This window comes from Notothenia coriiceps, unplaced genomic scaffold (genome assembly GCF_000735185.1).
Source record: "Notothenia coriiceps isolate Sejong01 unplaced genomic scaffold, NC01 NC01_scaffold00029437, whole genome shotgun sequence".
Classification (NCBI taxonomy): Eukaryota; Metazoa; Chordata; class Actinopteri; order Perciformes; family Nototheniidae; genus Notothenia; species Notothenia coriiceps.
The window spans coordinates 173,108-199,835 of record NW_011362138.1 but is presented as its reverse complement, the minus strand read 5'-3'; the positions used below and the strand labels follow the sequence as shown (position 1 = coordinate 199,835).

Below are 26,728 nucleotides of genomic sequence, written 5' to 3'. Positions count from 1 at the left end.
CATTAGCACTTATTGTTTGTTGTTGTTGTATTACGCACTTTGGTGTGTGTGGCTTTTAAAGTTTTAAAAAACTTTGGATTTATTGGATTTTTGAGTAAAGTTTGCTAAATGTTAAACCTGCTATCTCATTTCTGACAACTTATTGGATCTCTGTCACCGCCTGGAGGCATGTAAAGATAAGAATTCATTCTCTTTTGGGAGGAGAATTGATAGACGACATTGTTTTTATGGGGAAAGCATCTAACAGGGACAATACTTGTGAATATTTTTAAATATAGGACTGCATCTCTTTAATAGGAGCCAAGAGATTTTTTTTTTTTAACATGCTTCTATGGCAGTTTTTTTATGTCTTATAATATAAACACATTTTAAGAAGAAGGGCTTCGACTTTTAGGGTTCTCACCATATCCTTCTTTGCGTTTATACACACACAAAACAATTTATTTTTTAGTTAACATCTGCATATTAAAAATCATATGTTGGTGCTCAAAAGATGCCCCTTTCCAGCGCTTCTTAGCTACATAAAGAAACCCTCTAATGATTTATCTGGGTTTCCTCAGAACACATATAATTTTTTTGGGGAGCAGTGTACTTTTCTAGATTTTTGGCATACCTTGAAAGGCCAAAAATCTGAGGCCAATGGTTGCCATTTAGAAGCCAGCCGTACAAGACATTAAGTTGCTGCAAACTGGACCAAAACTCGCGAAAGAACTTTCCATCCTTAGTCCCCCATCCAGGGCTGGCGAAGATTGTCTACTGTTGTTTTGTCTCCCCCAGTAAGAGGCATACAGTCCACAGGAAGTTTGAATTAAGATTATTAAACATAACCAAAAGGGCATCCTGGTTATTTAGTGCTTTCTTCTTTTTTACTTACCGGCCTATTCAGGATTCGTCCAACCTGGAACAATCAGCCAGTTCGCCACTTGCCCGGTGAAGTCTGTCTCCCCGCTTTTCCCAGGCACCCCCCCTGCCGGATAGGTGGCCTTCCGTTCCCCCCCCCCAGTGTTTTTTTCATCCACGGCCAGGCTGCCACTGAAAGTCTGTTTGACTGTTGTTGTTCGTGTTTTCCTGATTAAAGGCTTCTTTGGGTGCTTTGCGTCAAAGTCTAGCTTGCCGAACCCATCGTTTGCTGGGTGGCGTACTGTTTTTTACGGTGCGCTAAAGTCTTTTGCTCATCTTTTCCCTGTCTCATTTCTTTCCCCCCTTTAAAAGGGGAAATCCCCTATGTACCACACCCCCTCGCTTTTTGCACACCCCCGAAAATCATGAGAAGTCCCGAGTTTTTTGGGTTGGAGGGCACCGCAAAGCTATTAAGGGGATTTGTGCTGGCTTAGGCCCATTCTGCCCTCTTTCCAAAACATGGCAAAAAACCCATCTGTCTGATTTCCAACTCCCGTTTACTGCTTGTGCCTCCTTCCAATCCTCCCCGTTTGCCTCTTCTGCATGACTTTACCTGCATTTTCATTACGATTCCCCCAATTTGCTGAAATGCCCCTTAATGTCAGGTGCTTATCTTCTAATGCCTTGCACTTTAATCCCTATCTGCCTAACATTTAATTGGTCCTTTAGACACGTATTTGCCATCCAATGCACGGTGTCTTTCGGCGCGCTGAAACTCCTCCACTCCACCTTCGGCATAATGGAAACAGCATTTTATGCATTAACGGGGAAAAAAAAAAAAAACTGGCTTGCTTTAAGGGCTTTTTGGTTTGCATTTGAAATGGTTGGCTCTATGCATCTGGGCGAGTCTGTTTTGTTGTTTCTCCAAAGTGTATCCTTTCCTTTGGTGGGCCACTTTTTTTGTTAGGTCGCTTGGTAGCGTTCCGCTAATGTTGACGTTTATGCCCCCCCGACAAATGGACCTTAAGAGAAAATGTCACTTCCTCCCGAGTCTGAGTCTAGGTAGGAGGTTGAGGGTGGTAGGTTGTGAATCGGGAACAGACCCCCCTTGCTATTTGCTGCCGTTCCAGGACCCACGCCCCTGGTTTATTTTTTTTTCTCCTCCGGGAAGCTACACAAAAAAAAAGTGGTTCAGAGGTGTATTCCTAAGCTCCGGTAAAAAAAGGGTATACCTTGGACATCTATAGAAACCGCTCAAACAGGAGAAGTATAATAAAATGTGCTTTCAAAGTACTGAGAACCCGCAGGTAAAAGGTTAAAAAATGTATAGGTACCAGCCCCTTGAGAGCGCTAAAGGAAAAACTAGATGAAGCATAAAACTCAAGACCCTTATTAGAGGAGAAAAGGCCAATACACCAAAGGGCATCAATATCCCACTGTGACATGAGGAATGAATGATTGAATACCTAAAACCAGCATGGTTTATATCAAAAACACCAGCACTAAGGCGGAGCATTTAGAATAGGCCACTGGTTCCAACACCGCGCTCAACAAACTATGGCCACCAATGCATTAAACAACAGTTTTACAACACATAAATTTCAAATTACACCAGTCTGAATAGGGACACAAATGCTATTACCTCAGTTACTCTTTTGAACACTTGAAAAATGCTTTTAATAACATTTCTATTATTAACATGTTTACTTTACGTTTTCTGCTTTATTCATTGGTTTCATTCATTTATGTTTTCAATCTCTGGCTGCAGTGAACTCTCCTTTTGTTATTGTCGTTCGGTATTTTTCTGTTTGTATGGACACCACTTATAAAAACGTTGTTTTTCTTTCAGGGCCAAATATCGGATATTTTAAGTTTTCAGAATAATATCCTTCGCTTGTCAAACTAGCACATTTGGCCTCGCAGGGTGCATCCCAGTACAAAGTAAATGACTATGTAAAAACCCTGGTTTTTCACAACAAGGCAAAAGAGTTTATAAAACGACTAACTAAGGAATCTCTCTTTATATTCTTATTTATATATTATATTATATTATATATTGGCTCATATTTATATTGGGTCCAAAATGGTGGAATGAGCTCCCCATTGAAATCAGGACAGCAGAAAGCTTGCACATCTTCCGGCGCAGACTGAAAACTCATCTCTTTAGACTCCACTTCGAGCGATTGAATTACTAACAAAGCACTTATATACTAATAAAGGACTGGCTTATCTGAAGCCAGTTGAGTAGCACTTGAAATGTTTGGCTCTATGAAACCTGATGTACTTATATGATTCTGTTTTCTTCAAGGTTGTATCTTCCTGGTCAAATGTACTTATTGTAAGTCGCTTTGGATAAAAGCGTCAGCTAAATGCAATGTAATGTAATGTAATATTCTAGTCTATTTTGTTTGATATATCCATTGATTGTTCTAATGATTGTTTTTAGGGTAAGAAGCAAAACAGTAGTAACATAAGTTAACATTCTCTGCATAATTTTTGTTATTGTATTATTATGTGTCTCACATTTTTTAATTGAATAAAAATAGTGCAATAAGAAACAAAGTAGAACAAAAATAGTAAAGATTTTGTAGCAGGACCAATTTGCAAGTTATCAATTGTCATATATAAATATAAATACTCAAGTAAAGTACAAGTCCCTCAAAATTGTACTTAAGTTCAGTACTTGAGTAAACATACCTACTTTAAACCACTGATTATATGGCCTAAACAGGAAAGGAAACTTACCGCACGCGGAAAGGAGTCTGACCCACATGGAACACATCCTGGGGCGCGCGCGCTCGCGAATCATCGGACTCTGTCGGCTCTTTCCGGAGATCTCGGTCAGTTAGCTAGCCAAGCTGATTAGCCTGCTACTACAAGCTAATGTTTATTGGATATTTATCGTTAGCAGAATTGGAGTAAATGATACAAAGAGTATAGAAAAATGGCGGACGTCGAGGGAGAGGGAATTTGTTCGTCGGTCCCTCCGTTACCTCACCCTTCTTCGCGTAACGGCTCCGGTAGCGGTAACGTTACGCCGGGCAGCTGCCAGGCAACCACCGTTACTTCAGGCCCACGGCTGGTGCAGATAGTGAAGTCTGACTCGGGATATGGCTTTAATGTTCGGGGACAAGTCAGTGAAGGTGGGCAACTACGGAGCATTAACGGAGAACTGTACCCTCCCCTGCAACATGTCAGTGCTGTCCTACCGGGAGGAGCCGCCGACAGAGCCGGTATTTCCAAGGGCGACAGGATTCTCGAAGTGTAAGTGGCTGCCATATTAGCTTAACCGACTGCATGTTTTTGGGTAACGTACACATGACTGTTGCATCTCAAAATGATTGTTAATAAAAATTGAGACAAGCAGGACCAATGAGCATCATTTAATTTATATTTAACGTTAGAGTATCACCTAAAAGCCTGTGTGATCGTGCACGATGCTGGTCTTCCAGGCAGAGCCACCGTTCATCCTCATGAAAGGATGTCTGTGTGTCAGACAGAAAAAAGCCCAGGGATCATTAGGAATTCCCGTCATACTGAAACCTAATCATCCACAGCATGCCAAGTTATTCTCAAGTCACTCCTTTTAGCTACACATTAATATCAATGGAACCAGATGCAGTATGTCTCTCTGCATAACACACTGCATCCAATAGCCATAGCCTGCTTTGCTAGAATTGATCATGAAGGTGAGTTGGTCAGTTAACCACACATTGGTGTTACTATCAGTGAGCACTGATGTGTGCTGCTGCATTCAGGATAGTGTGATGTTAGTATGCATGGCGACTGCTTACTTATGTTAGGCTCTGTTGCTATGGAGAGGAGCACACAGCTCAGCATCAGTACTGGCACTTCTCTGTGTGTGTGTGTGTGTGTGTGTGTGTGTGTGTGTGTGTGTGTGTGGAAAGGGAGGGATGCTTTCATTTCAATTCTGATTGGCTTCCCTTCTCTAAAACCCTGTGTCCCATTGGCTGGTTTTTGCACACTGCTTTGTTAATGGATGGCTTTCAGTAACCTGGCAGTTTGTTGACCCCATTATTTTGTGTGTGTTGTGTGGAAGCATGTGGATGTTATGCATTTTTGGATACAAATCCCTTTATATGTCACCCTCTTATAAAATTGGCTTTGCTCACTGAAAGTAATGGTTTGGTTAATATCCATGCACTAGTAGGCTTTAACATTTTATACTTTACGAGCATTATTATTTGAAGGGTACTGTCTCCTCTCCTGTACCTCATATGCGGTAAATAAGGCAGGCCCAGATATGACTAAGTCTCAACACATAGAACATTGCTCCCTTCGTTCAAGGCATAGTATGTTCACAATATCTCAGTAAGCAAACGATGAAGTACCTGCAGATAAGCTGCAGTGGTATAGAGCTTCTTTTCCGCTTTTCTCCATCAATACTTCTTTGCACATTTACAAACAACTCCCACTTCCCGAGTCTTTGATGCAGAATAATCAATAGTACGAGAAAACCTTTTGGGCCTTTTGCTCGATGATAAAGCAAATGTATAGTGTTTCCTGTTTCCTGTTCTACTGTATATCATTGTGGCATACATACATATAAAACACTCTAATCTTCAGCAGAGATATATATATTTAAAAAATGACTCTATCCTTGAACTATTTACACAAAATAAATATGACACACAGGAAAATGTCTCTCAAAAGCTAAATATGCCCAGAAAGTGCTGATAATGCAAGAGCAGAGAGCCCTAGATCATGCAGCTGCTTATTATATAGTCATAGTCTGCCAAAATGCTTAGTTTGTATTTTGTGTAGTAGGAGACATGGCTTTCTTCTCCTACTACACCTGCAGAATAAACATATAAATATAGTTTTATTTGTGTCCCTCCCCTTTTGTTCTTTTCTTATTTCCACCTCGATAATCATCTTTTGTGCACCTGGCTCAGAAGGTTTTCCTATATTTAGTCGCATGCTGCTGTGAAGTTATCTTTTGCATTGAGTTATTAGGTATTATAGAGCGTTGGCAGTGTGTCACCCTGTCATCATAAGTCGTGCCATGCTGACACAACAGATCATCAATCCGACACAGGTTCTATGTTATAATGCAAATCAGCAGGCACTTGGGAGTACTAGATTTACAGATTCTTGCAGCAATGTGATGAATTGTTTGTGTATTAATCAGATTACTGTTTTTATTACTTATTTTCTCATTTTTCTATGCACTGTTGTCCCTAGTGAGGCTATAATAATAATAATAATAATAATAATAATGTTATTTTTTGCACCAATGATGTGATCTATGTCATATGAACATTTTGCATACAGTTACATCCCTGAATGAATGTTGGAAATGTTTGGTCTTTATAAGGCAATGTGGAAACAGAGAAAGAAGACTTTTTACATAAGTGCAAAGTTTAACAAGAAATCTAACAATGCCCTATCTGGCAAGACTCAAAGAGGAAGCTTCATATGAGAACACCAAGGCCAGCTTTTACTAACAGATATATGCCACACAAATAGTGATTAAGATGTTACCTAAAGTATAACCGGGTTGCACTCAGATTATGCAAATTAACATTATATTGACATTTGAGTAATTTGTTGGTTTCTGTCTGTTGTAAAAAAAGTTTAAAGAAAAGAATAGGTCAATGTATTCAAGCTAATTTCTGTTAGCTGTTGTTTAAGTTGAAGCAGTTCATTACATTTGCACAGAATATAAAGCACATAATAATGTAATTTACTGATATGATATTTATACAACGCTTTCTTTAGTTTTGAGTAAAGTAAAACATTGGTCAGGAGCACAACAGTCATAATCATGCCTGCCAAAAGGCGCACACCCAGTGTTACTCATGCTCAGCTGTGCTAAAGACATAACCCAAAAGTGTTATTCCCTCCGGGGGAAGATTTGAGTCTAGAGTGGTTTGAAGGCCTTAGCCTCTCTCGGTCTGCCACACATAAACAGAAGCTGTTTCACTTGATTTTCTTTTCTGTCATTTCATTCAAAACTCGTGCTCCATGTGATTCATTTCTAGAGATTCCCAATATCAGGTTTCCACACGACTATCATGGCCAAACAACAGCCATATTAACCTGATACCTTTTTCGAAAAAATGTATGCAGTTGAAGAAGTGAGACAGAAGAAGTGAGAACGAAAATAAATAAAAGTGATTTAAGAGGCGCTGAATTATTTACATAATGTTATCATATGTGCCGCATAATGTGCCATACACACTAACAATGTAAGCAGTTCTCTTAGTAAACGTTGAATAATGTAAGCGAGTAGCAGTGCTTCCCCTACCATTGTCTTGGAGGGGCGCTGCGCCCCGCCAACGGATCCTCGCCAACGGAGCCCCGCGCCCCCCCTGAAATTCAAGGTGTTTAAAAAAAAATATATTATTTATTTATTTAATATACAGTATATATAGCACCAAATTGCAAATAATCTATAACTACTGTCACTTTTCACATTGAACATGTGCTCTTTTATTAAAGTGGACCTATCATGCTATATTTGAATAATATAGTGTAGGACCATACCTATATAAGGCATATTTATACTTTTTATTTTTCAAAATACGAAACAGATCATGCATTTTAGCCATTCCTCATTTCGCTCAATTTAACACTGTCTTTGCATGTGCTGATTCTGTGAGAACAGCACCATCTACAGGCCTGGCATATGTACTACAGCGTCTCCAGCGCTTTCGAACGGCAATGTCCGTGGCTGTCTCCTCCTGATTGGTGGAGTTGGCCCAATAGCCGTAGCGCCACTTCTGTGACGTCATAGAAGTGTTCAAATCTGGATCAATCTGTATGAGATTGCAGAGATTTGGGTATGGAGGAAAATAGAGAGGGTTGTGTTGTCTGACACTTGGTGAGTTCCCTGGAACACCGGGGACACATATTCATGTATAAAAGACGCACAAAAGTGCATTTTGCATGATAGGTCACCTTTAAATAAACTAAACGCTTTCATTTTAAGTTGTGAGTTTAGTTTTTTTGACCCTAAGAAACACTGATGCATTAATCAATAACAATAATCCACAGCTCCTCTCTCTGTTCCAGAGGATTGCTCCCCCCCCCGCTCAGGCAGCACCCCCCCAAAGCAGTAAACCTAGGGGAAACACTGAAGTAGTAAATAATGCCCTGTGTGCATTAATACAAAGAAAGAAGCTTTACAATAGTCTACATCTCTTCCTCTCGCTTTCCAACAGAAATGGTGTAAATGTAGAGGGAGCCACCCACAAGCAGGTGGTGGACCTGATCCGTGCCGGAGAGAGGGAGCTGGTGCTGGCCGTGCTGTCCGTCCCGCCCCAGGAGGCCGAGTGCCTCGATCCCGGAGACGACGTTTCAGCCCTGTCCTGCTATGACTACTCCGACAAGCAGGCTGTCCCCATCTCTGTCCCGAGCTACAAACACACCGAGCTCAACCAGGAAAAGTTTGTGGTGGGTGCACTTGTGGATGGCTTCGTAGATGACTTAATGAGAATATTGACAATACTTGGCAGCTCAAGTGACAGCTGATACGGCAGGAGGATTTGTCTTCAACTTCTGCCATTGTGTTTTATATTCCAACTCTCTGCATTCTCTTTCAGGTATATAATGTATACATGGCGGGCCGGCAGCTATGCTCTAAGCGTTACCGTGAGTTTGTGATCTTACACCAAAATCTGAAGAGGGAATTTGCCAACTTTACGTTCCCAAAACTGCCTGGGAAATGGCCTTTTTCACTGTCGGAGCAGCAGCTGGACGCGCGACGCAGGGGTCTTGAGGAATACCTAGAGAAAGGTCAGAGAAAATGAAATGTTAAGATAGAAAGTAGTAATCAGTATCATCCTGTTGTAAACTTAAAGTGGACCTTTCATGCTATATTTGAATAATATAGTGTAGGACCATACCTATATAAGGCATATTTATACTTTTTATTTTTCAAAATACCAAACAGATCATGCATTTTAGCCATTCCTCATTTCGCTCAATTTAACACTGTGAGAGATTCTGTGAGAACAGCACCATCTACAGGCCTGGCATATGTACTACAGCGTCTCCAGTGCTTTCGAACGGCAATGTCCGTGGCTCTCTCCTCCTGATTGGTGGAGTTGGCCCAATAGCCGTAGCGCCACTTCTGTTACGTCACAGAAGTGTTCAAATCTGGATCAGTCTGTATCAGATTGCAGAGATTTGGGTATGGAGGAAAATAGAGAGGGTTGTGTTTTCTGTATATTCATGTATAAAAGACTTACAAAAGTGCATTTTGCCTGATAGGTCACCTTTAAGTACTGGGATAAAAAGTGTGGAAAGGTCTGGAAGACATACTGTCCACCCCAGAGTCCATAAGTACATTGTTTGTGCCATTGCATGACCACTGTTATTCCATATAAAAAATGGTTCCCTTCTTATATCTCTGCAGTGTGCTCTGTACGGGTAATTGGCGAGAGTGATATCATGCAGGAGTTCCTGTCTGAATCAGACGAGGTAAAATAAAATAAAACACGGCTGTTTCTTTTTGTGGTCATTTGCCTGTGTCTCATGTGCAGTTGGTCTCTCCTTCCTATTACATAGAACTATAATGGCGTGTCAGATGTGGAGTTAAGAATAGCCATGCCCGACAAAACTACGCTAACCGCCAGAGTTCGTAAAAACTCCACTACAGACCAGGTGTACCAGGTAAAAACACACACAGGCCTGAAAACGGTTACGCATTATAACCAGGACCCTATCAGTTTTGTTTCTTCACCTTCTCTGACTTTGTCTCTCTCCGTCTTTCCTATTCAGGCTGTGGTTATGAAACTAGGGATGGACAGTGTAACAGCCAGCTACTTCGCTCTGTTTGAGGTCATCAACCACACCTTCGGTTAGTAAGAACGTGCATTTGAGCTTTTAGTTTTTGTGCATGCTCCAAAGTTTCTACACTGAAAATGTTCCCATGTTCCTTCAAAACACATGTTTTGACTAAAACAGCCAAATATCTTAGAAGGCCTTTGTGCAAGAATGTTCATATGTCACTTCAACCAATCCTCGCCTTCTCAAGGCTAGTTTGGTATGACGATAATTTAGATATTTCAAGCAGCTAAATAAATCTACTGTATATCAGAAGAATGTTCAACCTATGCGGCACCACTGAATGTATTCTCTATGAAGGTTGTACTCTGCAGAAGCAGCAGTACAATAGCAGTGAATTCAAGAGAGAGTTTTGCGTACATGTCTCAGGAGTTTATTTCTTTCTCCCAAGAAATTAGAAAGTATTTTGTACCTCTCAGTTTTGGGCAGGAACATCCATGTTTTTCAAAAGTCTTACACTTTCAAAGGCACCAGCTAGTATTCGTCTTGGAGCAACAACACGATGATAAATCCCCTCCCATTCCTCTCAGCTTTTCACCTTTTCAAAATGTAACAATCTTAAAGAATATATATATTTCCTTACTTTTAATGCTATAATGTATATCCAGAGTTGTTACCCTGATTGACCAAGAATTGGTCATTTGGACTTAAACTGTAAATCATTGGTCCTTCTCACCTCTGTAACAACTCTTGCTCTTATTTAAATTTAAATTTTTAATTTCCACTTTATCAACAAGATGAGAGTACCATGCAGAACATGTATCATATTACTTATTTGTCACTAAATGCTATTTTATCTTTACCCTGGGTGCAGAATAGTTACAAGATTTCAAAAGCAAAGGTGACAGCTCAACAGTTTTTCTCAGACACATAAGAACAGGATATCTCTCTCTCTCTCTCTCTCTCTCTCTCTCTCCCTCTCTCTCTCCCTTCCCTCACTTTCTTTCTTCCTCAGTGCGAAAGCTTGCCCCCAACGAGTTCCCTCACAAGCTCTACGTACAGAACTATACCTCAGCCATCCCAGGAACCTGCCTCACCCTGAGAAAGTGGCTCTTCACTACTGAAGAGGAGATTCTGCTCAATGACAACCAGCTTGCTGTCAACTACTTCTTTCACCAGGTGTGTGCATATGTCTTTTTACCTTTTCAGCGTGTGTATGAATCAGTTATTTGTGGGTTTGTTTGAACAGTTTCCACTATTTGTTCATTCCTTTGCAGGCTGCTGATGATGTGAAGAAAGGTTTCGTCAAAGCAGAGCAGAAGTCCTACCAGCTGCAGAAGCTGGCGGAGCAGAAGAAGATGACTATGGTCAGTCTCTCACATTCACCAGACACCAAACAGCTCCTCTCTACTGCTCCTGGGGAACTTGCTGTCAGATAGATAGGCAGATAGAGTTACTTATTATAGTAATTGCGCAGTGTGGCTATTACCATTCCCTCTCTCACCTGATCAGTCTCCTTTAAATGTGTGTTACAAAGCGCAAAAGGCACACATTTCCCTCAGTTTACAGGGAGAGTCTAGATTAGGAAATATTGAGTTTTTCTAAAAAACATAAATAAATGAACCTGCTCTGGAGAGATGTAACCTCCCCCAGCTAGTAAATACTCATTACCTGTTTTCAGATCAGTTGGGCTGCAGCGAATAAATAAAGTGAGTGAATGTTCTCTGCATTTGGTTGATTAAGCTTAGTTAGAGTCAAACATCTGAAGGTGCATCCTGCATCTAAACTTCAGTCAGTTGAACAAGTACAGATTGTAATGTATAGTTAAAAACATAGTTGTCTCTTCTGTCCTCTTTCTTTCTCAGTATCTGAGTTTGTTAAGGGGTTGCGAGGGCTACAATGAGATCCTATTCCCACACTGTTCCTGCGACTCGCGACGTAAAGGCCATGTCATCACGGCCATCAGCATTCACCACTTCAAGCTGCACGCCTGCACCGAGGAAGGGACACTCGAGGCAAGGGCGTGTGTGTGTGTGTGTGTGTGTGTGTGTGTGTGTGTGTGTGTGTGTGTGTGTGTGTGTGTGTGTGTGTGTGTGTGTGTGTGTGTGTGTGTGTGTGTGTGTGTGTGTGTGTGTGTGTGTGTGTGTGTGTGTGTGGACATATGTTGCATGTATAAGGGAGTGAGTGTACTAAAGTCTTAATATTGTTCCAGAACCAGGTGATTGCATTTGACTGGGGTGAGATGCAGCGGTGGGACACAGATGAAGAGGGCATGGCCTTCTGCTTTGAATATGCACGAGGAGAGAAGAAACCACGATGGGTCAAGATATTTACACCCTATGTGAGTGTCGCACGCACATTCATTTGCATATGCTAATAGCCCTCATCTTATACCAGTCAAATTGCAGCTCCTAGAGAAATAAAAACAATCAATTAATCGATTTTCTTGAACTATAACTCACGGGCAAAATGTGATATTTAAGGAAATATCTTCTCATCAATATGAATCTACTGCAGCCGGTTTACTTAGTTAATAAAGATTAGACAAAATGAATGGATGTGTCTACCAGAACATCTAAAGCTCACCTCTCGTTTGTTTAATCAATACAAAAACCAAAGTGTTGGCCGGTTATACTACGCTACTCATTGGCTGTGAGCGGTTGCCTGGCAACAAGCGGAGACTCTAAGTCTAGGAAGTTTAAGGTTCTAGCCAAGAAGTAGCGCATAACTCTCCCTAAAACTGTACATTTACATTTGACGGTTCATTTTTTGTCAGGATTAAACATAACGTAGATTAGTGAGACTTACAGGCGCTGGTTGGTGTATTTTTTCTTGCCATTGGACGGAGCAAAGCTTGCTGTTTCCAGTTTTGTGCTACGCTAACCAGCTGCTGTCTTTAACCTTATATTAAAAGTACAGAAAATTAGTGTTATGCATATCAAACCATTCCTCTCAAGAGTAAATATGTAAACCATATCAAATCTAAATGTTTGTTTCTCTCTTTGTATTTGCTTTGCGTGAGCGATTTCCAGTTTAACTACATGCATGAGTGCTTCGAGAGAGTCTTCTGTGAGCTGAAGTGGAGGAAGGAGGTAAGGACCATCTACAAACATTGTAATGTATTTTATTATAAGCCATTGGGTGCTTCACTCACACCTGCAATGTGTGTGTTTCTACAGGTGGAAGAGGAGACTACAGACAAGGACAATAAGAACTGCAGTAAAGATGGTATGTGTGGCAAGGTAAGGCTTTGCCTGCCTCTGTCCAGTATACGATTAATCAATAGCCTGGGTGAATTCCTCTGTGTTTTTGTTTACGGAGAGTGTCTTCCTCCTGATTGCTCATTCTGTTTCAGAATATTTTCCAGCTGCTGAGGCACAGAAGGGATGGAGGCACCTAGGGAGGGAGATTGTTACCTCTTAACCCAACACCGCTACCGCCAGCGGCCCTCATCTAGCCCCGGACCCAGCTACGCTCAGCTATTAACTACCTGGTCATCCTTTACACTTCATCAGCTACAACCTAAAAGCTACCCCCGATACATGCAAACCAACAAGCACCTGCAAATAAACAAATAGAATAAACTGAAATATAAAAAGCTACAGACACGTGAACCAGAACTTTTGAATCCAGCGCACCATAATCACGCATAAGCAGAACTCTGTCCAGACTTGGATTCATGCAGGCCTTCTTCTTATTGGCCGGGACTTGAAGTGGAATGTGACTTGTACGTGGGGAGGTTGTTAGCCTCCTCTGAAGTAGTCCTACCGGGAAGAGCAAGCTGGAGTGAATAAGGAAATATTGTGGGACTAACAATGAAAAGTGTTAGTGCTCGCAAAGGGGAACACAGCTAACACTGATCAGCGAGACTGAGGGTTGACCACAGGAAGACTCAGTGTGTCCATTTACGGCCAGTTGTTAGCGTGCAGGTGTGTTTGTGCATGTTAATGCGTGCTGGGGGACCCAAAAGGCAAGGGTCCGACCAGAGCCAGGCCCTCAGAATGTAAGTCATCGTTTAATTATGTCGCATACAAACATTTTCATTGATTTGTTGACCAGTTTGCATCTATAAAACAAACCTATTAACATTGTAATGTGACAGAAGAGAGAGAGAGAAAGTGGACACGATGTAAAATAGTTTTTTTCATTCAGAGACATAGCTGTGATGACTTGACACAAGCAGGAACGACTTTACATTTCAGACAAATGTTGCACTTTATCCGACAGTATTAACAGCCCCCTAATGCGGGAGATGGAACCGAAGAAGCAGATTGGTTTACATTCATTTCTGACTGAATTACAACATTATTGTTATCCACTACATCATCAGGCAACGTGTGCAGTGTGCAGAGCCACACTTTCACCTTGTTTGTATTTATAGTATTGTGTGAACACTACATGTTCATATTTTTGAGACCATTGTAGAGCAGCAGTGATCAGACAGTGGAGTACAATATGTTGAGCATGCATTCCCCATAAGAGACAGCAGGGGTCCTTCTCCTCCTTCTGCTCTTTAACAGGCACTGATTACTTTGCTCCTGAAAGCTCCCAAGGGGTTTATAATAGGCCTGTAATTCAAAAGGCCTTTCTAATTGGAGCACTATTTATTTCTGTTGCTGGAACTTCGCTGTACTGTTGAACTGCTCATGCACTCCAGATTCAGGTTAAGTGGGAAGAAGATTTTTATTCGTAAAAAAGGGCAGCTTGCACACTTCATCAACGTTAAACAGATATGAATATAACGGCACATTAACTAAAGGCTAGGTAGAAAACCGATCACACAGCTGCAGTGTAGTGAAGTGAAAGTGTAATTCAATGTCCCTCTAAATGAGCACAGCTAATGTTCTCATTCGTAGTATAACGTAATAATAATGTACCAGAAAGGACACTCAGAGAGAACAGACCTCCGCCAAGGTCGTTTACATAAGTGAAAATGAATGTGTGTATCCGCCTTGCGATCCGGATCCAAAAGGTGAAGGGTTCTTCCTTGAAACAATTGATATGGAAATTGCCGGTAGTTTTTCTGACAAACTGACGAACCAAAAATGTAACCTTCTTAGCAGAGGCAATGAGCGATAAACATGATTATTTGATCCAATAGAGACTTCAGGCTGACAATCAAATACATGTTTGCAATCATACGTTATCACATCACTAAACTCTGAACTGCTGACATTAAATGTTAATAATTGTCCGGTGTTATGTTGGGATATTACTAGCATAACATCTGAACTGGTTTATCATATTATGAACTCATTTAGAAAGCCAATTCAAAAGATGTTGCTTAACTCAAAAGCTGCTTCATGTTTAGTCCAAATCAATTCATTTAAAATCACATATGTGTCCACTGTGATGCATTACGACATGACAAACTTCATATTATTTTCTTGTTTTAAATTAGTTAATCAAATAAGTATAAGATGCCGCTGAATGACAGTTAACCAGTATTTAAATAATATTTAGCTCTTACTACTATTTAGCTCCTTATGACATTATCAACAGTATTCTTTTATACTGCGGGCAAGTAAAGAGTCACAGATTGATTCTGATTGGCTCTTGCTCAGAGGGCTTGTTATAATGATGAACGGTTCACAAAAGCCGTTTTGGGTGATTCATGAGCTTCAGCAGACCCTGGTGGGTGTGTAAAGGAGGTTTAATGAATGTATTGAGCCTTGAGTTTAGAGACCTGCGACCCTAAGGTCTGAAAGCATTTCCCAGTGTTCTTGTCCGCTTACTGGAGCGTATCTGACGTGGTGGATCCTCTGACATTGTCTGATCTGCCCACTTTCAAGTACTGTATGCACTAAGCCCTCCTTCTTTCTCTCTCTCATGCTGACTAAAGTTTAGTGTCACTAACAGTATTTATTTTAGTAAGATAATATGTTCATTTGAGCATCTCTGTTGTTCAGTTTATCACCTGCTGTAGTTTGGCTTTTGAAGAGTCACGCTAAGAAGAGGATGGAGATTGTCAACCCGCAGATTCTTTGACATGTTGAAATGTACAATTTCAGAGAGATTGTTTGGTTACGTCGCTTACTGTAATAAATTGTAACATATTCTTTTAAATAAACCGATTTATTGATGCAACGTTTTGTGGGTGTGTTCGGTGCAACCTGAGACAACTGCAGGAGTCACACACTGCCAAAAGTATGATCCTACACACAAGCAGGAAGATGATAATCCTATGGAAATGATTTTTCCACTATTCCCCTCACTCTCACTTTTGCACTGACGTCTGTTTTCTTTCTTCCTCTCTCCTGTTGCTGTCCCCTTCACTCCACAACTCTTAATGTCTTTAAATGAGATCTGGGAAATAATTACCCAGCGGGCAGTGAGATGGCCGCTGCATATCGACCTGCATTGAGTGCCTGCACCCTGTAATTAATGGCTATCGACCGCTGATGGTCGGGGATGCTTTCTTGGAGCATCTACATTTGGAAATGCAAACATCTCTGGGCCAGAAACCTGTCCTGCGAGATGTCTTTCCAAGGGTCCAATTTCAGTGCATATCAGTTTCATACCTTGATCACAGGAAGAGGCTTTGAAAATGATGCATCATGGGAGAAATGGTTTTACAATTTCAAGATGTTACATTGGGACTCTGAAATGGGAGCATGAGTTATTTGCAGCTTCTTCCTGTGCATGGGGAAACACTTACTGTCTGGGGAACACGTACAATAGGCTGGGATGTTCCTAATCCCTCCTCTTTACTATAAAAAAAGGAAAAGCTGACTGCCTTAAATCGAGGATAAAATAAGAAACTATTGCATCGCTCCCTTCCTTTCAGTTCTTTGATTGAACTATTAAAACACAGCACGTCAACTATATATAGCTTTCTTTTATATTCCCCGGTTTTTATCAGCAATGTGTGTGTGTGTGTGTGTGTGTGTGTGTGTGTGTGTGTGTGTGTGTGTGTGTGTGTGTGTGTGTGTGTGTGTGTGTGTGTGTGTGTGTACTGTGAGTACTGCACTAGGTCTGCAGCAGGGTCCTTACTTGATGTATGAGTCGCTTAGCAGGACTCTGCAGATGTGGGTGCAGATGTGTGCGACACACTGCAGTGGCCCCTTGATACCAAACATGTCTGCTTCCCACCCTCCTGCTCTCTGCATCGTGCTCCACTGTTTCTGTATGATTCTCCTCTGAACAAACAGCTCTGCAGGATCTGTGCACACCGGGCCGATGGATGACTGAGTCCCTGCAGTAGGGGAGTATCTCAGATTTATTACTTGTGCTTTTTTGCATCTCTCAGCTATGTTAGGCCGCCCCGGCAGTCCCATCACACACAGGATGAGCTCAATAGGCCATTGAAATGAATGGTAAACTGCCATGCCTGCACATATAGTGAGCTTACAGTAAAACAAGTTTAAAGCCTTATTAATAGGCTTTAGGGTAAAGGTTTCCCGCACAGCCATGCCAAAAGAGCATTTAGCTAAATTCAATCATCATGTGTTTGCATTATTCATCATTTTGCAATAGAATATTTACCAAGAACCCTAACATGCAATCTTTGCCAATTGAGAATATTTGTCCAGTCACCCATAAACGCTGCTCTGAGTACGGTTTGAAGGCAGCAGCAGCATCCAAGAGGAAGAGGAGGGGGGATTCACTCCTCTCTCCTTCCTCTCCACTCCCCCTCCTCCTGTCCCTCTCTCATTAATGAGCAATCAGTTAAAAACTTTATCGGCTCCTATTTCCTTTCTCAGCACATTTTTCCCTTCCCTCCACTGTTTCTCCCAACCACCCGCCTTGTTTTACCTCCTTCTCTAGTACTCTTTCATTCTGTGTCTGTGCCTCTGCATAGCCCTCCCCTGCATCGCTCATTCTGTCTCTTGCTTCCTTTTGCCCCTTTTTATTGTTGCGCTACATTAACTCCATTTTCACTTTTCTCCATCTGGCTCTTTTTCCTCTCATACCCCCTTTCCTTCAATACTCTCTGCTTCTGGTTTACACCTTGATCAAAGGAAACGGAGCCAGAGAAAAACATGTGATACATGTTTAGAGAGTACAAAACATATTGTACTATGTCTACAGCTCAGTCTCAGACCTATTCAAAGTGACCAACACTTGATGCGCAGCCAGTCATAGATTGTGTGTGTGTGTGTGTGTGTGTGTGTGTGTGTGTGTGTGTGTGTGTGTGTGTGTGTGTGTGTGTGTGTGTGTGTGTGTGTGTGTGTGTGTGTGTGTGTGTGTGTGTGTGTGTGTGTGTGTGTGTGTGTGTGTGTAAGATTTTTAAGAGTCTTTTGAAAAGGGTTATTGGAAGGTTGACCTTCTTTCTTTGACGTGTTTCCATCTGAACCTTATCTAAATTCGTAAAAAGGGAAAATATTGGCCAATTTGAATCAAAAAGAAGGTTTTTCTACTGTGAATGTCAAAGTGTATTACATATTCAGAAACAGGAAAGACATATACCGGTAGTACTTTTAACCATCCCTATTCAGCTGAGATGTCGTGTTATTCCAATTAATGATAAATACATTTGTGTAAGATCTTTTGAAGGATTTTTTTTTCTAAACTGTTATTCTACTGTTTTGTATCTGTATACAATAACTTTTTTTTTAATCTTTTGCTGCTGCTTATCTTGGCCTGGACGCCTTTGAAAAGTTTTTAATCTAAATCGAACCTATCGTGGTTAAATGACGGCTAGATACAAATAAAAAAGGTAGAAAAAATAATCCCTGAGGCAGTATGCAGGGTTTTTTGTTTTCATCAGATACTGTGATTGTGTAAAGGTGCTGCAGAAATGAATCACCAGTGTCATCATCCAAATATGTGGAGGATGTTCAGGCTGTGTTATTGTGATAAATAACATTCATGTGGAGAAATACTTATAACAAGACTTTGGACATACTCTTGAAAATTAAACATTGTGAAAACCTTTTAATGTAATAGAAGAATTCAAATTTAAATAAGGATATTATGAGAATTAAAAAACAATTGCATCTCGTGAAGGAGCTCATCAGTGCAAACAGAAATGTGTGTACTTTAGTATAAATAATAGTTTTAGTATCACACAATAGCATACAGATATTCAGGTCTGTATTGTATGGAAAAGCAGGTTTACATGCAACACTTCAGTGTCAAGACTTTATAACAAATAGATCAGTATTGATCAAATCAAGTCATGCTTCCCAGTTTTCACACACATTCTAGGATGATCTTCCTAAAGGATCCTCAATTACAATACTATTCCAAAAAACTCTTAATTTGTTGACTGGGATAAAAACAAAAGAAACACAAACCTTCATCATCAAGGTTTCAGTGAAAAATGTTTTTGTTGAAACTTCACCAAAATGATCAATATATGAGACGCTTCTTTTACTTTTGACTTCTGCCAAGAACGATATGCTTTGTCAGCTCGAGTAGAGAAAAAATGTTGGTCCAAAATTCATGACATTTGGTGAAAGCGTGTGGAATGAGTGAAGGTAGAACCCATTATATTTAGTAGCAGATCCCAAACACAAGATGGATTATTTTTCACCTCTAAATAACAACTTTGGTTACCTTTTGGGAGAAACAAACGCATAAATAACACTTACATAGAAACCATTGCAAAAGAAAATATGTGAACAGTAAACACTGAATGAGCATTATCATATTCCAATCCACAAGTACCACAGCCCACTCCAGCTTTAGAGGAAATATGTACTGTTGTATGTCCCAGTGTCATTAACAGCACTTCCAACAAACCCTCATCTGTATCATACCTTTACATCTTCAAATCCCTCTGTGTGTCAGATGAAGTCTTTCGACAGAGCTTCCCCAAAGTTGGGTGCGGCCATGAGGATAGCGATGGTACAAATAATGTTGAAAATACTGAATCCCATCAGGCACAGGCGGTCAATGACAGCTGCAGCAAACTGCCACTGCTCTGCCAAGCTGACCAGTCGGTCCTGCTCTTTAACGCGCTCCACTAAAAACTGCACCTCCACCAGCAGCTCCTGCAGCTGGTGGTCCACTGCAACAGATCGAAACATCCCGCTGTGGTTCTGCATAGCAGCTGATCTCCCTGCTGCAGACCCAGTCTCCAGGCCGCAGGGTCCAGAGGCTGTGGTTGACGGGTCGGGGTCTATGGACAGATGAGTTTCCAGTGGGGGGCTCCTAAACTTGGAAGATTGAAGGTGGTGATGGATTGGTGTATCTCCAGTATGCGCTCCGGCTGCTGCTCCCTCTCCTTCGCCTCCACCTACTCCACTGTTCACCCTGCCGTGACTCGTGGTTCTGCCTCCCTGCACTTGCTCCAGCTCTGCCGTGGTCTGGAAGGTCTGGAAACCCATATACAGGAGATGGCCGTTGGGCTGTGGATGTGGGTTGGGGCCAGGATCTCTGATATTAGGGAGGATACCAGTATGAGAGCCGGGCCGGTGGGATCCTGGGTGGGACATTGGGTGGGACATTGGGTGGGACATTGGGTGGGACATTGGGTGGTTGAGCTGAGCCAGGCTGGCCTGAAGGGAGTTGAGGCTCTGGGGGATGATAGAGGGCACTGGTGTGGGGTTGGTGGTGGTGGTAGTGGTTGTAGTAGGAGAGGACAGGTTCTTGCTCTGACAGTCGGCCTGGAAGTTGGAAAGAGGCGGCTCCGCTCCCTCTCCAGGACGCTTCATCCGCAGGAACCAAGGAACCCACTGCAGCAGAACTAAGTGCACCTGACACACGAGGACACAAATATTGAAGAAGACAGATGCACATTAACACATGTGGCCTTCAACCGTTTTCTGAGCAGGTTTAATAACCACATCTAAATTTCATCCAAATTCCACTAAGCTTGTCATGTCCTAAACCATTGCTTGGATTTAAAAAATCTAAAATCTCATACAAGCCTTTATTTTGTTCGATCTTCACTTTTCTGCACTTTAACAAGCCTTAAATATCCTAAAACAAGCAATATCCCCAAGGCACTAACAAGCGATGGGATCGTACCACATCTGTTTTTCTCTACACTGGTTGGCGATGCGTTTCAATATAAAATCAAAACAGTTAACTTTCAAAGCATTGCAGACTGCTAGCTGTATAACTCAAAGATAAAGCTGGGGATCAAGCTTTTTCTGTCAAGGCCACAAGACTCCGAAAGTATCTGTCTAAGAATATCGGCTTAGCTGAATATGAGCTCTCTTTTAATCCCCTCTTAATTCTTGCTTTTGATGAACTGGTCCCTTTTATTTTATCCTACTGTATCCATGGTTTTTACGATTGGGTTTTTTCTTGTTTTATTTTTGTATTTGATTGTACTATTGTGTTTTTCAGGTTTAGTTGTAAAGTGTTTTGAATTTTCTTTTTCATATTGTTTAAAAAGTACTTTATACAACTCACCCAGCGTGGTATGTTTCCATCGTTGGGGCTGTGATGATGGAACTGCAGGACCATGACTGTGGCCACTACTGACATCCCGACAATCACCATAGTGCTGGCAAAGTACTGTCCTGAGACGGACAGCAGTGGAAAACATTTCACTCATTAGGATCTGTATGAACAGTGTCAATCCCCCCCAAAAAAACAGCAAAACCCACAAACACATGGGCAATGTGTACACAGAGCCAAACGGACCTATCAGCGGGACAGAATCTGAAGTGGCAGGCATAATCTCTGCCACCATCAGCATGAAAACCGTCAGAGAAAGCAGAACCGTGATGCCTGGAGGCAGAAACAGGACACCGGGGATTGGTTGGTTGCGCAGGAGAAAGAAGAGAGAATCGTTAAAAGAAGAGAATGCAAGCAGTGGAACAGAATATTTTGTATCGTGCAATTGACTTTGTTTCTGCCCAAATCATCTGTCTTTCTGACATCCCTAGAAAAACTCATTTGATTTGAATTGTTCTCATCTTTCTTCTGCCCTTTTCTGTCTTTGTCTCTCGTTCACTCCATCTCAGCCCTCCTGACACATTACAAAAGCTGTGCATTTCACATGGAAGGTTTCAAAGTACTGTTGTCAGAGACCGATTAGAAAGAGAAACACTAGAAGAGGGAAATAAGTAGGGAATGTGTAAAGAATACAGTATGCAGAAAGAAATGTATCCTTACTCATCTCACAGCGGACTTGTTTTCCCTATTTTACATTTAATCAATCTTCCTTATTAAAGAACAATACCACACCCCTGTTCTTCACTACCCTCCTCTTATTATTCCTCACCCAGGCTGATCTTCTCCCCCGAGTTGGCCGGTAACAGAAAGCAGACCAGGGTCATGGAGGAGAGGAGCACACAGGGCATGAGGAGGTTGAGAGCGTAAAACAAGGTCCTTCGTCGCAAGGTCACCACAAAGGTAACATCAGGGTAGGGCTCTGCACAGCAGTCATAGAATAGTTCGTGACGATCTCCAGGGACCTCTGTGGGGACAAAGAGAGGAAAAAGTGCAGCAGAGACGACATTATAATGCAAAAAACACCAGAGAGGATATGAAATGAGAAGCATAATAATACAAGTCTGAGATAGGACCAGCGTCATACAAATATTTTATTACACAAAACTGAAATAGAGAAGGGAGAGATTTGATGTTGGGAAAAACATGGATGTGCAGGGTGGCAGGATATGTATTTTATAAATCAGTAAATTGTTCTAATGTATTTCCATAAAAAATACTGGACTCCATGGTAATTTAAGCACTGTTCCTAAGCAACACTCTTTGTCGTACAGGGTGTCCACAGCCTTTTACCCAGTAGATCCCACTCTCCGTTAGTCATGTATCCTGAAACATCAGCCTCCTTCATCTGGAGGTCCAGCAGCCAGCCATCGAACGTCCAGGAGCCAAACTTCAGTTCACAGCGCTGGATGTCAAACGGAAACCATCGCACATCCACGCTACAGGTGCTGACAAATATTCCTTGAAAACAGCAGGGGAAATAGTCAAAAGGAATGTAAGTGTTGGGCAAAAGAAACTTGATTTAAAGAAAATGTGTTTCATGCAGCCATCTGGAAGTAAACTAATATACTAGGTTGCAGAAAACAATCTAAGGATTGATTTGCTGCAGCATGAGGAACACTGTATGTGTGCAGAATGACTGAATATAATGTCGTTTTGGATTTGAAGACAAACTTGGATCGATTGAACACGTACCTGGAGGCAGATACTCACAGAAGCCGCTGGAGTTAACCAGAACATTGGTTTTAAAGGTGGCATCAAACTTATCATGAGCACTGAAGGATAGGAGCACAGGGGTGAGATAGTTCAGAGCTCAGCAGTGGCACTGTTTGTGTGTACATTTTAAAATACCACACATACCTGTTGTAGAGCAATATGTCAGGTGTCCAGACCTGGTCCGAAGAGAAACGGAGGTTCTTAACTCCAGGATACTCTGACTGGTTCCACTGGAGGTAGTGATCGTACCATTGCTGGAAAAACCCAAGCATAAGACTGGTTTCAGACATAAAACATGACGACATGCATAGATAGACATAATGTCATTTTATACTCTATACACAACATCGTTAGCCTGTTCGTCCTGGAGGAGGGATCTTCTTCTGTTGCTTTTATCTTATTCCAATTGAGGGTTTCAGGATGTCGCCTGTCGTACAGTTTGTCAAGCCGTCTCCGAGAAATTATGATATGTGTTTTGGATGGTTGTTCCTGTCACCTCTCAGCAAAAGGGGTTCTGGGTTGAAACACAATGTCTTGTTTAGGCCTTTTTGTGTCACATTTTCTCCAAGTACTATGCTCCACCCACAGAAATATACATAATATAAGGTTGGTTTTCTTACTCTAAATGGCCGATTTGAGTGTGAATGAAAGCCTTTCTCTGTGTGTCAGCTCTGTGAGGTGTAACCCGCCTCTTGCCTAATGTTAGCTGCAATCAGCTCCAGCCCCCTGCCACCCTGTGAAGGATGAGCTGTTATATTTGATGCATGGGTAGATGGATTTCGGGCTAGATGAATTTAACAACATTAACTTGATAAAACGCCTAGTTGGCGATGACGAAATACAAAATAATATGAAGTTGTTGTCGGGCATAAGGATGAAGGACCGTACACTTTAGTCCAAATGACTTCAAATATCGCCCTGATGAAGATTTCTTTATCATGACACTGAAACGCATGGGAAGGTGCTGTGTAGCTGATCCTGCAAGTGATGGGGGGCATTTTCAGGACACAGATCAATATCCCATCATTAGTTATATTCATTACTCACCATCTGCAGCCAGGCGTTTGTGGTGAGGATCTGGTTCTTTTCATCCTTGCATAACACGAAACATACAAAAGAATAGGTGATATAACTTAAAGCATGGGTCATCAAGGGCCATCAGGGTTAATGCAGGGGTTAACCCAGTTATTGTTCTATAATCTATAGTGTTTTGAATGTAGTTTTATTTAAAAAATTGAAATATGTTTTACAGTGACATGAATCAAACATATTATAAGCAGACATAAATCATTTTTTTCATTCATAAGGTATTGTATGCACTGAAATGTTAACTTTAATCAAATGTATTATGTCACAAAATCTCATATAACAGTATTAGGTTAGTTAAACGCAATAATATTAACTTGAACCAATAACTTTTATTTACACGTATTATTATCGCTTTCAACTCACCTAATACAGTTATGAAATCTGTTGAAATACTACATTTAATTTAAGTAAACGTTTCAGTTTTTTCAGTGTGGATGTATGACTATGATGCATTTTGGGCAATGCGTACCACATCCATGACCTGCATCAGAGTGAAGGAGAACTGAACGGTGAGGCTCTGGGAGTCGTTGGCCACCGGTCTCTCCATGGGGTTGTAGTCCCGCAGCAGCTCCCTGAGCAGAAACCGCTGGTGGGGACCCTGCACTGACACTACAGACGGGGGGGGGGATAGGATGGAAAAGAAAGAGTTGAGTCACCAAAGAGAAGCAAGAGAAAAAATGACAGTTATAAAGCTGTGTTAGGATAGCCAAAGAAGATGGCATGAAGAGAGCAGAAAAACAGTGTGATGAAATTGATTGATGGATAGTTTGTGGGAAATTGGTGTAGAAATTGAGGGCTAGGTGAATGAAAGAAAAGCAAGCCAACAGAAGGAGAGTAGACGTGCTCATATGTGGGTGAACAGAGAAGGCTTTTAGGGGTAAAGTAAAATGTTTTAAAATGGAGATAGGGCAAAGTGATATAGAGTGAGTACACAGGCCAAGAGAAGAGAGCACAGAATGAAAATGTGAGAAAGAAAAAGAGGACAGAAGGCAGGAGCCCGGAGAGGAAAAAATCCTGTTCCTCCTAATCAATTTTGGCTGTGATTGATCACCAGCAGACAGGCCGAGTCTTTCTCAGCGCTGTAAAAATGTCACTTTAATTTCATGCAGGAAATAGTGAGGCCATTAAACACTAAAACACCCCACACAGACACACAGACACACAGACACACAACGATGAGAGTGGGGAACTATCTCTCTCTTCGCCCTTAAACTCCACCCAAGGCTTCGATTAATTTTTGATTCATTCTGCAGAAGACAATCACTTTGATGTGGAGTAGGTTATAATTGGTATAAAAAGCATATCGAATAAGAAAAATAAATAAAAGTATGATTTGAAGAGCTGCAGAATGCCTGCAGGCAAACCGCTGATACCACTTTATAAACTGCGTAGGAGTAGGGCTGTCACAATAATAGATTTATAGATAGATTATGGCCAAAATTATTCACAATAACGAAATTATTGTGATATTTACAGAAAGATCTTTGGGGAAAACTTGATTAAATTCAACTTCATCATCTTTGGTTATTGTGAATATTGTGACTTTTATGACAAGGGAATACACTCAAACTACAAGGAGATGGAGGGGGGTCTCTAACTATCACTAAATACAAAGATAACAATAACACTAATAAAGAGTGAAAAGAAAACCATGAACTGATCAACTAAAACCAGTGCTCACTGCTCACATTAGCCAACATGATATTATCATATGTGTATTACTTACATCAAAGCAATATTATTGTTTTAAATATAGCAGATATTTTCTGTATACCACGACATCCATACATGGGAGTGCTAAACGGTCTAATATTAATGCACTTCCTGTTTGGTGTCAAATCTATATTCTTGAACTATCTTAATAAATATCAATATGACTCCACCGCTGGTGTACCTATAATTCAGATTAATAGTCCATTTAGTGTCCATAATGATTATCCATGCATTCATAGCTTCATAGATCACCCTTCTTATTTTCTGAGCACATCTATCTATCCATCTATCTATCTTTCTTAGATTGCATCTGATTAGTTAACCGTTCTCACTGACAACGCATACATAAGACATGTCGTTAACCATTTTGTTATTGCATTTATTATATTCCTTTTGGATTTGCATCTTATTTATAGATCTTTATGACTGAAGTCTTTCCTACTTTGTATTGCAATGGATGCACAGAAATGTCCTTCAAGATAAAGCTATCTATCTCAAAAAGTCAATTCAAAAGATTTAAAAGAACATTTTGTAATTAATACCAGCTACAGCATAGTTGTTGGCAAGTGTTTTTTTAGTTCCAGATTCCTATGACAATGCACAATACAGTAAGTTTAGGACATACAAAATAGGAAATACAATAACGCAAAAATAGTGAGAAATAACTCAAGTGACATAAGTCTTTTTTACAGTAAAGACATACAATATCAATCAATCAATCTATCTATCTATCTATCTATGTATCTATCCATCTATCTATGTATCTATCCATCTATCTATCTATCTATCTATCTATCTATCATACTGTATAATGCATCTGATTATTTAACCAGCCATTTATCCATCTCTAAATGCAGAGGCACACACACATGCAAGAGAGCACATACAGTATAGCATGCAGAAAACAGACACTTGTTCGAGCACAGCAGCACTCAAAGCAGCAGTGAAAGTCACTCACCCTGGAGCAGAGTCGCGAGCATCAACAGCCAAAGAACCACAGCGTGCCACATACTGCATTCCTCTGTATAAACAGAGAAATAGTGCAGGAGAGAGAAATGAGGGAGGATAGAATAGAGAGAGAGTAAGATTAAAAGCGTGGTCTAAAGAGGAAGAAATGCTACCGAAAACAAGTGGAGAGAGTGTGATACGGTCAGTGACGAAGAAGGGAAAGGAGGGTGAGAGAGAGCAGGAGAGGCGGGGGAGAGCGAGAGATGCAGTGAAACGGTTTATCCTCTAAAGAGGGAGATGCTGTTCCAGAGTCAGT

General features: G+C 41.0%; 2 protein-coding genes across 6 annotated transcripts; one reads left to right on the top strand and one right to left on the bottom strand.

The window, feature by feature from the left end:
* The first annotated feature begins 3,591 nt into the window (after positions 1-3,591).
* snx27b (sorting nexin 27b) lies at positions 3,592-15,681 on the top strand. 2 transcript variants are annotated; one of them, XM_010786681.1, is made up of 13 exons: positions 3,592-4,104; positions 8,028-8,259; positions 8,409-8,601; positions 9,224-9,288; positions 9,376-9,480; positions 9,589-9,667; positions 10,610-10,773; positions 10,872-10,961; positions 11,460-11,609; positions 11,807-11,935; positions 12,627-12,686; positions 12,774-12,822; positions 12,950-15,681. In XM_010786681.1, exons 1-13 carry the CDS (start codon positions 3,785-3,787, stop codon positions 13,015-13,017), a joined length of 1,704 nt encoding a protein of 567 aa, XP_010784983.1. In that variant the 5' UTR covers positions 3,592-3,784; the 3' UTR covers positions 13,018-15,681. The 2 variants fall into 2 exon arrangements, with proteins under 2 accessions (XP_010784983.1, XP_010784984.1); XM_010786682.1 differs by having other exon boundaries at positions 12,774-12,836.
* Positions 15,682-18,475: 2,794 nt separating this feature from the next.
* Positions 18,476-26,723, bottom strand: LOC104958854 (neuronal acetylcholine receptor subunit alpha-7-like). Of its 4 annotated transcripts, XM_010786678.1 has the most exons (11): positions 26,586-26,723; positions 26,423-26,485; positions 24,221-24,360; positions 23,710-23,754; positions 22,807-22,916; positions 22,642-22,721; positions 22,240-22,407; positions 21,719-21,913; positions 21,136-21,222; positions 20,902-21,011; positions 18,476-20,237 (listed from the first exon to the last, which is right to left on the bottom strand). In XM_010786678.1, the coding sequence occupies exons 2-11, from the start codon at positions 26,472-26,474 to the stop codon at positions 19,326-19,328; spliced, it is 1,899 nt and encodes a 632-aa protein (XP_010784980.1). In that variant the 5' UTR covers positions 26,475-26,485; positions 26,586-26,723; the 3' UTR covers positions 18,476-19,325. The 4 variants fall into 4 exon arrangements, with proteins under 4 accessions (XP_010784980.1, XP_010784979.1, XP_010784982.1 ...); XM_010786677.1 differs by having other exon boundaries at positions 26,423-26,656; XM_010786680.1 differs by lacking the exon at positions 26,423-26,485 and having other exon boundaries at positions 26,586-26,630.
* Positions 26,724-26,728: the final 5 nt, after the last annotated feature.